The following is an 18,859-nucleotide window of genomic DNA, read 5'->3' on the forward strand; positions in this document are numbered from 1 at the left end:
TTTTGTCCCCTTTATTGTCCCAAAGAAAATCGTATAACAGAGCGTTAATTTCCTTTATGACCCCTTTCGGTGTCGGAAGGGAGGATAAAACGTAAACAATCTGAGATACCGCTAGAGCTTTTAGAGTGGCAATTTTGCCCATAAGTGTGAGTCTTCTGGCCGACCAGCTCCCGAGGATTTTTTTAATCTTTTCGATTTTCTCAGTGAAATTATTGTCGCAAAACATATATTATCTGCTTTTTACTATACGGAGTATCTTCAAGAAAAAAAGTCTGTTTTAGACGCAACCGAGCCAAGGACAGAGTCTTAAAGAAAGTCCACGAGGAGATATGCTTGTTAAGAATAGAAATATTTTGGATGAGTAATAAAACAATTATTAATTCAGCTTTCGTATCGGCTGTATCGGAGGCTATTATCCACTTCAGCCTTCGGCATTCTCTTCGATCTGCAGATTTCTTCACATAATATCTTCGTATTTTTTGCCTCATTCAATACCCAGAGGGTACTCCCTTATATAAAACACGTTCTAAAGTTAACTAAGATATTCTAAAACGAAAAGAATTCAGCTGAAAATTAAGACTTCTTTTAAATTTGTGCCGAAAATGAAAATCTCGTCTGAAATTTAATCACTTTAGTGTCATTTCTGACGGGTAAACTCTACCTTCGGCTGAAATAACCTTCGAGGACCCTTTTTTTAACTTAACCCTGGAAATTCCTCAGTAGTTTTAAAAAAATGCTAAAATAAAGAATTCTCAAGACCCTTATGTCTTTAGAAATCGATTCCTTTACAAATGATGTTTTAGAAATTTCCGAAGCAAATTGTATTAGAGCAGTGTCTCGAAATTCCGTTGTATAGACGCGGGTAGCCCAGATATGTTGTTTCGGAAATTTCCGAAACACTATTAAGTCTCAAAAAAACTGAAGAGATACGGCTCACCAAATGTGTTTCGGAAACTTCCAAAACACTTTTTATTAATGGTTTCATGCAGAACTTATTTATAGAGGGTCACAAAATGTTGCTTCAGAAATTTCCGAAACAGTTTCTATATTGTCCCAGATTTCTTCTGAAGACGGTCGCAAAATGTGCTCCAGAAATTTCTGAAACACTTTTTACAAAGGTTTTTCCAGATTTCTCTCAAAGACGGTCAAAAAATACTGCTTCGGAAATTTCCGAAACAACTTTTATAAATAAAGGTTGTTCCAGATTTCTCCTAAAGACGGTCACAAAGTGTTGCTTCAGAAATTTCCGAAGCAGTTGATACACTGATTGGTTAAGTGCCAGCGTTTATGCATAATGAACAGAACGAACATCGACCGTATTCTTCGATGAGAGGAACTCCTAGCTGATTTAGTCAGTTATTACAATGTAGCATGCAGTACATCTGCTAACAAATCATGAATGTAGGTGATATTTGTAGTTATTAGAGATACGTAGTTGACATCAAGGTCATCAAGATCTCCGTTTCCTTCTGGGTTTTCCTATTTCTTTGTTACCCGGCGAATAGTTTGGAGGCTCCTTGCTTTCTTCCTCTGCAACGATGCACTATTACACTGACGAATTTCAGCACAAGGCACAGTAGATCCTATTAACATAAGGAAAATTACAGAAATTTTCACTTTTTTTGTGTATGATCAGCTGATTAAAGGAAGACGGAATAAAACATTGCCCTGGTAGAAAATGTTGTATGACCTGAAATGAGGCATCAATCAAGTCGAAATAATCTGTGACCACCCTTGTTTTCAAGTAGAATTAACCAACATATAGATTGAGAGTTATTTTAAAAAAGTGGCTATATGGCCAGAAACCGGTCAAGGTTTTCAAAATTGACTAAATGACTGGCAGTCCTGTCTTTTCAGTAAATTTCACAAATCGAAAAAATCCGGCTAAACCAAACTATCATATGTCGATTAAGAAAAGTCAAGCGATCCAGAAATACGTTATACATCTCAAGAATAGCGTTTGGTTCACGCTGGGTTCAGAAGACGAAACCATGTTTTGTGACACTTAAAACTTTTTTCAGCTCAACTGCCGGTCAAGGTTTTCAAAACACTAAATGACCGACAGTCCTATATTCTCAGTAAATTTCGCTTGACTTTTCTTAATCGACATATGATAGTTTGGTTTAGCTGGATTTTTTCGATTTTATGAAATTTACAAAGAATATGGGACTGCCGGTCATTTAGTATTTTGAAATGACCGGCAGTTGAGATGAAAAAAGTTCTAAGTGTCACAAAACATGGTTTCGTCTTCTGAGCCCAGCGTAAACCAAACGCCCAGACGCTTGACTTTTCTTAATCGACATATGATAATTTAGATAAGCAGGAATTTTTCGATTTTGTGAGATTCACTGAGAATATAGGACTGCCGGTCATTTTGTGGTTTGAAAGCCTTGACCGGTTACCGGCCATATGGCCACTTCGCTCAATTTAAGACACTGAAACCCATTTCCGGTCCCTTTGCTCAGAATTATTTATGAAATTTTCTAGCTTGCGTTGCAGTCGGCCTACTCAACGTCGGCTTAAGTTGAAGTTTCGTTTTAAGATACCAAGGAATTTAATTTTACTGAACAGCGCAATTGCTAATTGCCTTTGATTTGTGCTAACTTAGTTGCCAAATTGCCAAATCTTCGGTGACGATTCAAAGTAGCGTGACAGAACAAAGGGTCAAAGAAAACAGGGCGTAATACTAGTTTGTCCGTTGGGTTTTTAATGTTTGAAGATCGCGCGCGCAAACAAGTCAAACCGTTATACAGACAGACCGCGGCCATGAGCACTTTTACCGTGGTCTAGACCCATAAAAATCAGGGATGTCACTAAGATTTCAAGTTGCTGGGTAAATACAACAAGTAGGTGGGGAATCAGACGGCTAGGGATTTCTTTTGGTTCTATTTTTCTTCTATTTTCCAATAAAAGTAGCCGGGGCTCACTCTCTTAGTAGCCAGCGAAAATCCCCGGGCCCCGGCTCTTAATTACAACCCTGAAAAATAGTGTATTTTTAACTGAGTTTCGAAAACACCCTCTCTGGAATAATAGCCGGACAAAATATCTAGCCAGTTTTTTAAAGATCTTCGAAATATTAAATACTCCACTGGATTTTACAATTACGAGTAATTAAATTGCTATTTAAAGCTCATATTTTTCTTTCGTCAGTCTGTTTCGTTTCGTCTCGCTTTTGCTTCCCTCAATTTCCCTATAGTGTATTGTTTCTATGTAGTATTCAGTACTTTGTTACCTTTCATCTTTTTTCGTCTGTATTGAAGGCTGGAATCATGTGGAAATGAAGGGTTGATGACCTCACTCAGGATCTCCTAAATTGCCTTGAGAAATCTCTTTGCAAAATCTTGAATATTTTCATCGCCTTCTTTCACCAAAGCCATTTCGCTTCACCACTTTTCCCTAATTTAAGACTCTACTAATGTTGTACGAGTCAGGCTGGTCGGCCTCTATTCTTAAAAAAAAGACAACTCTTTCTTGCGCTCCGCAGTATAAAATGTATTTCTAAGTGAGTTGACACTTGACAGATATTTGTTTGCCGCATTGTTTTCTCACTTCTAATTGGTCTTTTCCTTGCAACACAATAACAATCCAGAAATACTTCAGGTATCAACGACTTCCTGAGTGATATATCGGTTATCTTCACAAAAACGTGACGGCTATTTAGAGTTCGTTAGAAAAGATAGAAAACGCGGGCAATCATGCCATGAATATGGGTCATTTTGTTCGAGGCAAGCACGCGTCAAGATGATCCTAAAAACGGAAAGGAAACTTGGATTGGGTCGACATTGAGACATGCTTCAAAGCGATCGCTCAACATGTGAAAAATGAACGGAGTGACCTCTGAGCGAGTCACTCGTCGATGAAGGAATATTCAGTAAAGTCAAGGGCATAAAGATGCAAAGCCTTGACTTCAAAAGAACGATTTTGGAACCGAAAAGTACATCCACATCATCCATCATGTTCTTCACGTCGCAGGAGTCAAAATTCAAGTGACCTGTATGTAATTACATTTCAAGTTAGAATCCCAGCTCTCAGCTGAAATATGGTAAGTAACAAATATCAGCTAAATTACAGAATACAGCCGGCCACTTACTATTATAGCCACATTATTAAATAACAAGAGAATCTATTGTTATTTCATTGTTCAATTGATCTGATTGATACTCCATTTTGTACGATTCACCGAACATTAAGCATCGAGCAACCAACCTGTTGTAGCTAACTGTGATCTTCAGTAAGTCCGCTTTTGTACCCATTGTGGTGTCACTGACTCTACCCGACTAGTACATTCCAACTTCATTTCTCAGGGCAGTTATTAAATAAAAGGTTCATCCATTTCATTTACTTGCAGCTTCTAACTGGGTGAAGAAACATCTGGATAAAGACCTGTTTTCGCTTTTCATTTCTTGCCCGGTATCGTACATAACTTCATTCAGTATTTAGGCAATCAAAGCAAAAGTACCACGAAAGATGTTGCATTCTTTCAAATAATTGACAAAGAAGGCTATTTTTTTGCCAAATTTCACTTTAGAACATCAAAGTTAACTTTAGTCACTTTAGAACGTGTTTAGCCATACATTTTTAAAGCTGTTTCAGAAATTTTCGAAGCTTATTTTAGCCATACATAAAAACTGTTTCAGAAATTTCCGAAGCATTTGTTAAGCCATACATTTAAACTTTTTCAGGAATTTCCAAAGCATTTGTTTAGCCATACATTTAAACTGTTTCAGAAATTTCCTAAGCATTTGTTTAACCGTACATTTAAACTGTTTCAGAAATTTCTGAAGCATATTTTAGCCATACATTAAAACTGTTTCAGAAATTTCTGAAGCATTTTTTAGGCATACATTTAAACTGTTTCAGAAATTTCTGAAGCATTTGTTTAGCCATACATTTAAACTGTTTCAGAAATTTCTGAAGCATTTGTTTAGCCATACATTTAAACTGTTTCAGAAATTTCTGAAGCATTTGTTTAGCCATACATTTAAACTGTTTCAGAAATTTCTGAAGCATTTTTTAGCCATACATTTAAACTGTTTCAGAAATTTCTGAAGCGTATTTTAGCCATACATTAAAAGTGTTTCAGTAATTTCCCAAGCATTAAACATAACCACCAGTATTTTCAACTGATTTTCTTTGATTTTAAAACAGTTCTTTAGCCTTTCCTGTCGTATTTGAATTACCAAAGTGGGTTTTCAGACGCAAAAAATAGTCTTCTGCTCAAAAACGTGCTTCAAGTTATTATTTCTGCCGAAGTAATTCAGCTGAAAAGTACGAAAAAGGTGCTATATGTTCTACTTCTTGCCGACCCTTCTGAAAATAATAAAAGAGGGTAATTTTTGTACGAATGTAAAAAAGGCTACTTTGCACGAAATTAAACGATTTCTTTCCGACAGGGACCCGCTCGGAAAAAAATATTGATTAAAAGCAATAAATCAGCCGGATTTTATGATAATTTCGGATAAAAATTAACAAAAATGGCCATTTTCAGCTGATTTTTTCACTTTAGAAAATCGCACTTAACTTTAGAACGTGTTATAAGCCATATTGGTATCTGACGTCCAAAAGGGTATGGTTTTCGAGGGAACTACGGGAGTGTATGAACGTAGTTATCGTTTCAATTCCAAATGAATAAGAAAGAAAGAGAAATATGCGAATTCGAAATATATTTTAAGAAATCTTTTTTGTAGGCGTTCTAATCTAAGTACTGATGGCATAATTTCTTAGAGGCAAGGTCTGAAAATGAATGTAAAAAATGACATTTTTTGACCTGAAATGGGGTCAGGAATTGGGGAACCAGGCGGCACACCCCATAATGAATTGCCAGGAGTACACCCCCCAGATTCAATAGTTGGTAATTACAGTAAACACCCGCTAATAAGAACGCGCAGAAAGAACCTCTTGGCAGAAATTTCCCGCTTTAATACCCCAAAATACAACAACCTGTTTAGCCAAGCAAGATCAAACAGCCTTATAGATGATTATTATGATAAACAATCTAACCAAGGAGTGTAACTATGAATTGTAAATTTAAGTATAACAACAATAATATACTGTACTAAGGGTTATAATAATAAAATTGTGAAAAAATTAAAAAATCATTTATTTTTTTGGTAATCAACAATCTACTATCCGCCTTCATAAAAATTAGTCTAAATTGTTAATAAGTAACCGAAAATAAAGGAACCTATTTTGCCAGACTTTAAAACAAGTAAAGCTGAGTAGGTTCTTATTAGCGGGTGTTTACTGTATTAATGTTTTGCTGCTAAACAGTAGTTCACAAAAACAGTAACTTTCCTGTCTGTTGCGCATGCACTCTAAGCCTTGTTCATAAGTTATCAGTGGTTCCACATCAAAAGATCAACAGTTCTCACCGCGCTCGCAGCGTTGATTCAAATTTGTTGTGGTACACACACATATAGTATCTTCCACCTTACAGTTACTATTTGCAAGGGAAAATGTTAGCATTTAGTCACGGAAACGTTGCCTCGTTCAGGTCTTTTGGCTGCCTGTTTTTTATTTCGATGTTACGTCTTGCATTTCATGCAGGTTAGTATGCATCATTGTTTCCAATTCCGCAGTGGATGGCTCCTTTCTCTTATCAAAAGAATTTGGATTGCCCAGAGTTCGAGTTACTAGGGGCTTAAATATCTACACCATCTGAAATATGGGAAATAATGGGGGCTATTTTGGACATAGAAGATTGTGTTGAACGGAGAATTGGGAATGCAATTTCTTACACGCCACCCACTGAACTCAACTCAACTGTGACAACAGACTGAACTCACCAGCTAGGCGAGGTCACACGTACAAGTGAGTTAAATCAAGTTAAGCTCTTTTTAATCGGTACCATTTTGCAACAGATCTGTGTATACCTTCCAAATAGCTGTCTATGGACCTACGTAATGATGCCAACGATGCAGGATTTCAGTTTATCAATTTCTTCCTGCATAAAAAGGCACTTACAAATGTCTTTCATCGGGAATATTGAGACCCTGATCATGAGGCGAAATCGCGTCCCACATCTCAATGTCGTTTTCGCAATCAACCTCTATTTTGCACTATAGTTAGTTTAGTTACACGATACATTCATGCTAAGCTAAATTGTGCCGATATTAATCAGAGAGGAAACTCTGGTACTTACAAGTATAAGATAATTCATGTGTAAAATTATGTTATGGTTGAGTTCTATCTTAAGAGACATTTTCCTTTGTTTTAAATTCACTATCATACGTTACCATACCCTCAAGCAAAGGAAAAAAAACTTAAACCAAAGATAAAAAGGAGCCTTATATATCACATATATCACCGTGTGTTTCCTTCCCCCGCTTAAAATTTTCAACACTCGCTTACTTTATTTTTGTGACGCTATATTTAGAATTTTTTTACAAGAAAAATGGTTATTTTTACAGCCATCAGAAATCCTAAAAAAGCCGAATGCATAAATTTTACAGGATATGAAATTTAAAACAATTATCCCTCCAACAACTAAGACTGGCGTTGAAAACTGTGAAAGTATTATTACACCGATTTATCCAGTTGCCTCAGTAGTCAGTAAGCTACAATTTCTGAAATCCATTTGTTCTCTTTCCGGAATTCATTCCGACTGAACGGGCCCTAACGTTTCTTTTGTATATTTAACCCCTTCACTGACAGAGTGTTTGATAGAGTTTTGTTAGGCGAGTCTAACTTTTGAGTCTGCAGAAGAAATCCTATGATGTGACCATTCAAATGAAAGCTCTCTGCCTGTACTTACATATGGTGCTATTTGTTTGTGAAAATTTTAGAACATGAAATTTGGAAATTTGGTCAAAATTTGCCTTTGGCAGTGAAAGGGTTAATTACATTTGCAGATGTCATTATTCAGTTGATAAGATAAATGGCCTTGAATGTCTTTAAATTCCTCAGTTTAGCCAATTTACCTCGGTTTTCTCTTATATTTCTCCTCAGTGTCCTACCTGTAGTCTCCGAACTATTCCCACTAAACCTAATTTCGACCCGCAACAAAACGAATTTGCAGCGCGAAGTCAATAAGCTTTGAAATACAACACGAACTGAACTATTTAGTGCTTTTTGCGGGTCAGTGTTTGGGTACGAAAATTATTCAGCTGGCTATGTTTTTCAGGACCAGTATTAAGAGTGCCAGCCAGACTTTGCGTCTAGCTCCATATAAATGTCCCCTGAAAATACTGCCCCAGCCTCCTCTTTCCAAGCAAAAGATGAATTGCGTTGCTGAAAGTATGCCGTCAAAAGAGGATGAACTAGGTCTTGATAAAGTGTGAAAGAATATACCTCAAGTAGCTTTTTAAATAAGATGACGATACAGAAATAGTGGAACAGGATATTGTGGAATTTGGTGATAACAAGACTGCATGGTTGATAGTAGAGTGTAAGTTTGTACAAACACACACATTTGTTTTTCCTTTTACATGGCGGACAAGCCATGCTCTCGTTTTTGTTATTTCATGATACGGTTTGTTATCTCTCAAAATGTTGAGAGATAACATTGAGAGAGAGACATTGAGAGCGAACTTTCAATAAGAAAATATAAAACGCCTCCTTTGGATATTCACTTAGCTTCCATCTCGCCTCAGAAATTTGAATACCTTTTTGTCGCTTATAGTAATCCAATTATCTAGCTGAAGCATGGATCTTGGAATAGCCTACGCAGCAAGCGTTTTCGTGCGGTTTCAGAGCAATAACTGAAGCTATGCAAAGTCATTTGCATATATTAATAAAATACCCTGAGGATATGTAAATTATGATTATAAAGCGTCACGTTGGGCCCACTATAGGCTCCCTCCAGACTCTTCGTCTGGTTTGGGCTTGTCCCATTATAAAGAGAACTTAATCCAACGTATTGTAACTTTTTTTCTGCTTATTTACATATTTATTCATTCGTATTATTATCTTTTTTAACCTCTTTTTCCTTGATGTCGTAAATCTCTTTAATTTTCCTTTTAAGATGTGGAGTAACCACACTGCCTGTCTCGAATAGCTTTTAGCTAAATGCAGGCAGTGTGTATGATAAATGTATTTATTTGCTTTTTAATAAAATTGTTGTTGTTGTTCCTTTGTGAACGTCTTGTTAATTTCCTTCGTTTTTTAATCGTTACCCTCTCTTTCGCTTTTATTTCCTTTATGCGTTAATTTAAGTCGCGTTGATTTCCAATATCTTAATTTCGTGGAGCGTTAATTTCCTATAGAAGTGCCTCCCACCCCACTTCCCCCTCCCCGTGGGAAGGTGCCAGCTTATCAAACTGGATTTCACGATTATGTTTTCGAAATGTCTTCTTCCAGCCTTTTTATTTCTTTCTTTTACTTACTCAATAGATGTGTCAACTCCAAGAAGTCCGGACTGTGAAATAAGTGCTTCTTGCTTCCACTCACAGAAATGCCAACCGCCTTTTCAGACAATAACAGTAACGCCGAAAGACTCTAAAGTGACTTCCAACTGCTCGATAGTGACCGGTGGAAAAGTACAAGACATGACTTGGCAGGATCTTGAAAAAAACCTCAGTGCCAGTAAGACCGGTCTGTTCTTACAACAAATCGATTCAAAATATGGAAATGAGTCATGTAGATGTTTTTCTATACAATACGCAAGTAAGTATTTTCTCTCTTTGCCCCTTTTGAATTTATGATGAAGCAAAAAACATGTGGCAATTTTCTGTCTCTTGTTACATGAATTATTGATGCCGAATCCAATGAAGGCCTCTTAACATTTCAAAGGAGATTTCAGTTCAGCTTAAGCACTCTTTACGGTAAAAGTAATCGTTAAACTAGAAAGGATACATTTCGTTTTGTCCGGCTGAACCACGGGACCTTAATAGGTTAGCATCGGAACCGATTTGCTAATTAAAAATCAACATCAAGGATTAGGTTGGTCCGTATTAGGGAGGGCAGAGTGAAGGATAGCTTGAATACAGCTTATTAAAAATGTTTACCTCCAGTAAAGCGCAACTAGGCAAAACTGTGACCCAATAGAATTATGGCCGGAATTTTTGAAGAACTTTATATTTGCATTTCCCTTTCGCAGAAAACAAAAGCACGAAAACTGGTCATGATACCAAGAGCTTACAGTAATAATCTTCGCTGGCGTGCGATTTGTCCAGGAGTTGCTGTTTGAGACCTTTTACGCTGGCGAAATACGGAGCATTTCGCAGCTTATACGTGTCATACTCCCTCTTTTTAACTTTTATCAGCAACCCATTTTGCTCAATATTATAGTTACAGCAAGCACGTTCTTCTTTTAAAAAGTCAGGATCATTGTACCCAAAGTTTCTTTCGGTCCCCGTATTACCTATTGCGTGTTTCAGATGTCAAAAATAGCTGTAAACGGTACATTGTAACTGAGTGAATGACTTATGAGCCAAGGAAGTACAAGACTAAAAATTTGTTCTCAGTTCCAGTTCAGGAAGTAATTAAGACAAGTTCTCCCGTTAACTACTATCCTCACACGAGACAAATGGAACTGAATTGTACCTTCAAGGGATGGCCTCGTCCTCGTGTAGTTTGGTACAATCCAGATAAAAAACAAATCATCAACGGGTCTGAAGGTTTTTACATCTCAGAGCAGCTGGTTGGAAAGGATACCTTAAGTTCCCTTCTTCGTAATCTTAATATCCAAGAAAAAGACGAAGGGGATTATATTTGCACTGCAACGAACGGTTGGTCGAGTGAAATTTCAAAGATAACTGAGCTGGATTATAGGTGTAAGTGGTCTGATTAGTTAGAGGTATGTTTTGAAGTGAACCCGGATTACTGTATACCAAGAGGCTGGAAGTGGGGGGGAGGGATCCTGATCCCGTATTTCCCTTTTCTTTCACCACAATCCCGTACCCCGAACGTCTGTCATCTCTATCCCGAATACCGTTTTCTTTCAGTTTTTGGCGAATCCCTCTTCCCGAGTAGCGGTCAATTCCCGTATCGCGTAAAAAAAATTGGGGGTTTTCCCGAATCCCGCCTGTATTTCGTGCGAGAATACCCTTCCAGACCCTGTACATACCCGTATATCGTTTTCTTTCCCAATCCTGCATCCGTGCCCAAATTTTGGAGAATCCCTCTTCCGCAGAAGCAGTCAAATCCCGTATCCTGTTAACGTTTCCCGAATCCTGCACTGTATTTCAGTCAAATCCCGGAGCCTGGGAATACCCTTGTAGATCATAGATCCCGTACATGCCGTCAGGACGAAATTGTCGCGGATGAAGTTGACATTCTTTCTCTCCGATGAGCAGGAGAAATACAGCTCTTCGGTTGCCTTGCAGTCAACAGACATTCCATTCAGAGGGAATAATAAACCCCAAGAGCCATTATGGCTTTTGTAAACCCTTAATGACTGGTCCAGAGGGAAACAGTCAATTTTGTTTCCCTAGAATCTCAATGTTTCCAGAGGCGAAACCGAGGAAAACATCGAGATTCGTGATTTGTTATATAGCTGGAAATTCATTAAACCTAGCTGTAACGGCGGTCGTTGGTCAACACTCGCGGGTAACAGAGCACTGTTACCCTCTGACGTCATACATTTTGCAATGTTGCTCGCTCAGAGATTTTGGCGTGAAACAGTTTCACTGTTAGATGTCATGTGACCTCAAAGTAACCAATGAGAGCGCCCGCTGTTAAGAAGAAATTTCCAGCCACATAACAATGTAAGATATTAGCTGATTTCAGGAGCCTTATATCGCGCTAAATTTTAATGAATGTCTTATCCCTTCAAACGGTGAGAAAAAAATACGTCGCTTGTGTAGCCTCAGACAGTTAACTTTAAAGATAAACTAAGAACTTCGTGCCACTACCCTCTTCCACTCAGAATTCTAGGAATCCTTAGCTTATTAGAAAAATAATAGATAGTGTGAATGTCTTCTTTTACCTTTTATGCGGTGACTGATGATTATCACGCATAAAAAGCCTATCCTTTGGACTACGATAAAGATGATTATAATCATGGGAGAATGATATAATAGAGAAAATTTAAATTCAATTCTGTAAACAAGCTCTAGGTGTGAATAAACAGTGTCCAAATGTCCAAATGAACTTGGACGACTACCACGGAAAGAAATAACTAACGTAAATATTATCAAATTTTGGATACATTTGGAAAACAAACAAGATGATTATTATGCCAAGCAATGTTTACAAATATCAAAAGATATGGCTGAGAAAAACCAGATGAGTCTTGTGAAAATAGTTAATACCTTATGCAACAATTCGAATCTAAATGAATTGTATTTAAATGATAACAACTCCTTAACATATATAAAGAATATCTAATTAACTATACGTGAAGAACTGACTTTACACCAATATAATCTAATAAGAAATAACAAGAAACTAAAATTGCACTCAATACATTGTATTCAAACTCCAGAAAATCTTCGAATTTGCCCCTTCTGCCACTTAAATGAAGTTGAACACGAATTACACTTTCTATTCAATTGTAATCTTTACGATAGTCTTCGATCTAACTTTTGCAGAAACATTAGTAATAGATACCCCCCTTTTAATAATTTTGACAACAATAAAAAAGATGTTCGGCTTCATATTTAACAATGTCGATCCTCATATCTACAGACTGACAGCTGCTTACATACATTTATGTATGGAATATAGACAAAAACTTGTTCTTTATTTACGATTCATAAGTAATGTAGGTAATACCACGTACTCACGTGGGAATACTGAATGCTGTAGTCCACTAAAGTTGCACAATAGCACGGCAATGATCTTTAAATTATATTTGATTTGTTCACAATATCTGCTATGTATCTTCTAATTATGCAGGTCCGGGCCCTAAGCATCGGCATATTTCTCTTCCCGGGGTTTCGGTGATGGCCTACAACAACGTCAGTTTAAAGTGCTTGGTTGAAATAGATCCTGACGAGTGCGCAAATTCAATGAAATTTCACTGGTTTTTTAACAACAGCTCAACGCCATTAACAAGTGGTGAAAAGTATGATATACAAGAAAGGAGAACTAACAGCAGATGCAAAATAGATTTCATTCTCACCATAGCTAATGTTACTGATGATGATGAGGGAAAGTATAAATGTCAGTGGATCTGTCACAAGGACGACCCCAGTTCCCTCAATTCCACGTCTTTTATCCAGTTGAACGTATTTCCTTTTCCAACAGGTATTGTTTCCTCTACAAGATTTCTCTATTGACTTCTCCAAATTTTACTATACACATTGAATGATCTTTTAAACAATCATGTACCTAAAAATGGTCTTCTCTAAACGCAAGCTCGAGCGGTTTTCCAAGACATGGATCAGTAACAAGTGCGATAAGAAAGTCAATTAAGTCAAAAACTCGTCGTTGAGTGATAGATCACTTGAATGCGTTTAACAATCGTGCTTTTTTTTTTTTTTTTTTTCAGAACCAACAACCGAGACCACTACTAATGGGAACACAGCATCGCCAGGTAAAAAACAGCATTTCCGTATAACCAAGGGCAGCCAACGTCAATTTTCGGAAAATATCTGTTCGGAAGACGATTTGAGATCTAGAATTTTCGGAACATTTGTTGTAAAATTTCTTGCTTTCCTGCCTCCCCTAGGATTTTCGAACATCTAAAACACGGTATAATTGCCCATTTTGAACGGATTTTTACCCTAAAAAGTTCACCTAGAATTTTCGGGGGCCTTTTCTGGCTGAAATTTTCGAAAATGTAAGTTCTGGTCGCTATAATTTTCGGATCACTAGACTTTCAGCTAGAAAATCCGAACAGATGAAACATGTTTAGGATATAAAAATGTGCCTTTATCTACCGTTTAAATACTAAAATACGTTTAACAATGCTATGTTTAAGTGGTTTTGAACTATACTTTTGTTGGGTGCCCCTGTATAACGCAAACTCTGGCTAAAGTTACCTCAATTAGCCAGTCACAAAGAATACGAGATGTGAAATGAGTGAACATTCACATTCTAAAGTTACAGGCACCTTGTGTAAAAAGAGGTCTAAAAAAGGTCTTCTCTAAACGCAAGCTCGAGCGGTTTTCCAAGACATGGATCAGTAACAAGTGCGATAAGAAAGTCAATTAAGTCAAAAACTCGTCGGTGAGTGATAGATCACTTGAATGCTTTTAACAATTGTGCTTTTTTTTTTTTTTTTTTTTTTTTTTCAGAACCAACAACCGAGACCACTACTGGGAACACAACATCGCCAGGTAAAAAACAGCATTTCCGTATAACCAAGGGCACTCAACGTCAATTTTCGGAAAATATCTGTTCGGAAGACGATTTGAGATCTAGAATTTTCGGAACATTTGTTGTAAAATTTCTTGCTTTCCTGCCTCCCCTAGGATTTTCGAACATCTAAAACACGGTATAATTGCCCATTTTGAACGGATTTTTACCCTAAAAAGTTCACCTAGAATTTTCGGGGGCCTTTTCTGGCTGAAATTTTCGAAAAGGAAAGTTCTGGTCACTATAATTTTCGGATCACTAGACTTTCAGCTAGAAAATCCGAACAGATGAAACATGTTTAGGATATAAAAATGTGCCTTTATCTACCGTTTAAATACTAAAATACGTTTAACAATGCTATGTTTAAGTGGTTTTGAACTATACTTTTGTTGGGTGCCCCTGTATAACGCAAACTCTGGCTAAAGTTACCTCAATTAGCCAGTCACAAAGAATACGAGATGTGAAATGAGTGAACATTCACATTCTAAAGTTACAGACACCTTGTGTAAAAAGAGGTCTAAAAAAGGTCTTCTCTAAACGCAAGCTCGAGCGGTTTTCCAAGACATGGATCAGTAACAAGTGCGATAAGAAAGTCAATTAAGTCAAAAACTCGTCGGTGAGTGATAGATCACTTGAATGCTTTTAACAATTGTGCATTTTTTTTTTTTTTTTTTTTTTTTCAGAACCAACAACCGAGACCACTACTGGGAACACAACATCGCCAGGTAAAAAACAGCACTTCCTTATAACCGAGGGCACTCAACGTCAATTTTCGGAAAATATCTGTTCGGAAGACGATTTGAGATCTAGAATTTTCGGAACATTTGTTGTAAAATTTCTTGCTTTCCTGCCTCCCCTAGGATTTTCGAACATCTAAAACACGGTATAATTGCCCATTTTGAACGGATTTTTACCCTAAAAAGTTCACCTAGAATTTTCGGGGGCCTTTTCTGGCTGAAATTTTCGAAAAGGAAAGTTCTGGTCACTATAATTTTCGGATCACTAGACTTTCAGCTAGAAAATCCGAACAGATGAAACATGTTTAGGATATAAAAATGTGCCTTTATCTACCGTTTAAATACTAAAATACGTTTAACAATGCTATGTTTAAGTGGTTTTGAACTATACTTTTGTTGGGTGCCCCTGTATAACGCAAACTCTGGCTAAAGTTACCTCAATTAGCCAGTCACAAAGAATACGAGATGTGAAATGAGTGAACATTCACATTCTAAAGTTACAGACACCTTGTGTAAAAAGAGGTCTAAAAAAGGTCTTCTCTAAACGCAAGCTCGAGCGGTTTTCCAAGACATGGATCAGTAACAAGTGCGATAAGAAAGTCAATTAAGTCAAAAACTCGTCGGTGAGTGATAGATCACTTGAATGCTTTTAACAATTGTGCTTTTTTTTTTTTTTTTTTTTTTTTTCAGAACCAACAACCGAGACCACTACTGGGAACACAACATCGCCAGGTAAAAAACAGCACTTCCTTATAACCGAGGGCACTCAACGTCAATTTTCGGAAAATATCTGTTCGGAAGACGATTTGAGATCTAGAATTTTCGGAACATTTGTTGTAAAATTTCTTGCTTTCCTGCCTCCCCTAGGATTTTCGAACATCTAAAACATGGTATAATTGCCCATTTTGAACGGATTTTTACCCTAAAAAGTTCACCTAGAATTTTCGGGGGCCTTTTCTGGCTGAAATTTTCGAAAAGGAAAGTTCTGGTCGCTATAATTTTCGGATCACTAGACTTTCAGCTAGAAAATCCGAACAGATGAAACATGTTTAGGATATAAAAATGTGCCTTTATCTACCGTTTAAATACTAAAATACGTTTAACAATGCTATGTTTAAGTGGTTTTGAACTATACTTTTGTTGGGTGCCCCTGTATAACGCAAACTCTGGCTAAAGTTACCTCAATTAGCCAGTCACAACGAATACGAGATGTGAAATGAGTGAACATTCACATTCTAAAGTTACAGACACCTTGTGTAAAAAGAGGTCTAAAAAAGGTCTTCTCTAAACGCAAGCTCGAGCGGTTTTCCAAGACATGGATCAGTAACAAGTGCGATAAGAAAGTCAATTAAGTCAAAAACTCGTCGGTGAGTGATAGATCACTTGATTCACCTAGAATTTTCGGGGGCCTTTTCTGGCTGAAATTTTCGAAAATGTAAGTTCTGGTCGCTATAATTTTCGGATCACTAGACTTTCAGCTAGAAAATCCGAACAGATGAAACATTTTTAGGATATAAAAATGTGCCTTTATCTACCGTTTAAATACTAAAATACGTTTAACAATGCTATGTTTAAGTGGTTTTGAACTATACTTTTGTTGGGTGCCCCTGTATAACGCAAACACTGGCTAAAGTTACCTCAATTAGCCAATCACAACGAATACGATAGGTGAAATGAGTGAACATTCATATTCTAAAGTTACAGACACCTTGTACAGTGTATACCGCCGCCTGGTTATCTCAGTTGCCACGGAGAGCGCTGGTCTGCTGAGCGGGAAGGTCGTGTGTTTAAACCCCAGCCGAACCAACACTCAGGGTCTTAAAATAACTGAGAAGAAAGTGCTGCCTTTGTAATGACATCTGCAGACGGTTAGACTTTCTAGTCTTCTCGGTTAAGGAAGAAAAACCGTAGGTTCCGTCTCAGGGCAATTTCACTTATCTGGTTCTTGTGAAATGTAAAAGAACCCACACTACTATTCGAGAAGAGAAGGGATGTAGACCTGGGTTATCTGCAAGGAGACACTGAAATTGGAGCGCCGCTCTGTTGTGTGTTCCGCACCATATGGTGGAAGTGATTAATCAAATAAATATAACTAAAAAAATCATCTTGGGTTCTGCAAATATGAGTAGGTTCACTGTTTATGTTATGCAACAAAGCGTTTAAGTACATGGGCACTCGGCAACGGATCTCTGTTCCCCCTAGTCTAGCTGGGAGCTTCTTTTTAAACGGCTCGTGAGGAGAAATCTCCATTCGGTGATTCCTGTAACAAAACAAAATGATGTGATCTAGAAGAAATTCTGCTGGTGCTTTTCTCTAAAGATCCTGGGAAATTCTACAATTTAATTTAAAGATTACTTTTATAGTTTTGTTTTCAATAACGTTTAGTTTTCCATTTTGATATCTTATACTCTGAATGCACTCATAGACGTGGTGGAGATTCTATTTTCGCCGGAAAAGTGCCCTAAAAATGTGTCTAAAAATAAAGTGATCTGTAAAAACGGCATGACATAGGCCTAGTATGGGAGTTGCTCACTCCGGAATATGGGCTTCTGCCATAGGCCAATATTTTTCCCTGGCCCCAGTAACAATCCCAGAAATCTTTGCGAAAGTTAACTCAGCCCAGTTTCCTTCTAGTAATTACCACACTTTGAGTAATCATCAAATAACTTAATACAAAAAAATTAAAGACACTGAACAACACCCACACAGGCCAACCAACAATAGTTTCTGCAACACTAAGAAACACTCGACAAAACAATACAAACATAACAACACACAGGCGAACCAACGATGGTTTCTGCAACACTAAGAAACATTCCACAAAACAATACCCACACAACGACACACAGGGCAACCAACAACGGTTTCTGTAACACCAAGAAACACTCCACAAAACAATACCCACACAACGACACACAGGGCAACCAACAACGGTTTCTTTAACACTAAGAAACACTCCACAAAACAATACCCACGCAACAACACACAGGCCAACCAACAATGGTTTCTACAACACCAAGAAACATTCCACAAAACAATACCAACATAACAACACACAGGCCAACCAACAATTCCGCAACACTAAGAAACACTCCCCACTTTTGAGAATGTGATGATTTGATATTTTCAATTTTTTTTTGCTTTCAGGGACTTCAGCTCCCAGCCACAGGAAATGGATCCTACCCGTCATTATTTTCTCGTCCGGAGTTGTCCTGGGTTTATGCCTATCAGCTTTGTACGTGATAGTCAAAAAGAATAGGAAAAAGCCCCCATCATACGAGATGGTATACAGGGAGAATCTGCTCGACTGATTGAAGTGTGACCTTGTGTATTTATACATTTGTCACAGAAGTTTTATAAATTTTGACTTTGCTTTTAGTTTACGGAAACATTACTAGAAAATTAGCCCGATTTGAGACGGGTTCATTGTTGAATTTGCCATGTGCTCTTTATTTGCGTGAACGGATCCACGATCTAGTAAGTGTTACGAGAATTGCTTTTGACTGAGACATGTAAGAAATTTACTTTAGCCATTTAAACTATTTTTTCTCAAAGCAATGATTTTACTAGGAGTTTTAAGCAATGTAGATTGGTAAAAAATAACATAGACTAGGAAGACCATGGAATCAAAAGAAACTTGTGAAAGATTAGTCGTGAATTGGGACTAAGTACATAAAAAAAATAAAATGTTCTAGTAAAGAAAAAGAAAAGAAAGTTTTAATAATGTCACTTAGTAGCAAAAGCCCTTTACTTTCAATTTACAAGTGTTTATTGACAGGCTGTCACTTCAGTCACTTTTACGGTACGATGAATGAGTAGAAATTATTGTTGGCTACGGTTTTTTGTAAAACATACGGGTTTTGGAATAAAAGTTTGCAAGAAATTATTTCTCTGTCTTTTATATAACATTATTTGAAAACACGATCGTAAGACTGCAGCAT

At 37.3% G+C, this 18,859-nt stretch overlaps 1 protein-coding gene across 1 annotated transcript in view; it reads left to right on the plus strand.

Annotated features, from left to right (window-relative positions):
- LOC140931034 (uncharacterized) overlaps positions 1–18,503 on the plus strand; it is an 81,529-nt gene extending 63,026 nt beyond the window's left edge. Inside the window, exons 3-8 of the mRNA XM_073380775.1 lie at positions 9,331–9,603; positions 10,404–10,712; positions 12,778–13,128; positions 13,373–13,417; positions 14,121–14,162; positions 18,066–18,503. Coding sequence (XP_073236876.1) covers positions 9,331–9,603; positions 10,404–10,712; positions 12,778–13,128; positions 13,373–13,417; positions 14,121–14,162; positions 18,066–18,229 — 1,184 coding nt within the window. The 3' untranslated portion in view covers positions 18,230–18,503. The remainder of the gene's footprint in view (positions 1–9,330; positions 9,604–10,403; positions 10,713–12,777; positions 13,129–13,372; positions 13,418–14,120; positions 14,163–18,065) is intronic.
- Positions 18,504–18,859: the final 356 nt, after the last annotated feature.

Source organism: Porites lutea, chromosome 3 (assembly GCF_958299795.1).
Source record: "Porites lutea chromosome 3, jaPorLute2.1, whole genome shotgun sequence".
Classification (NCBI taxonomy): Eukaryota; Metazoa; Cnidaria; class Anthozoa; order Scleractinia; family Poritidae; genus Porites; species Porites lutea.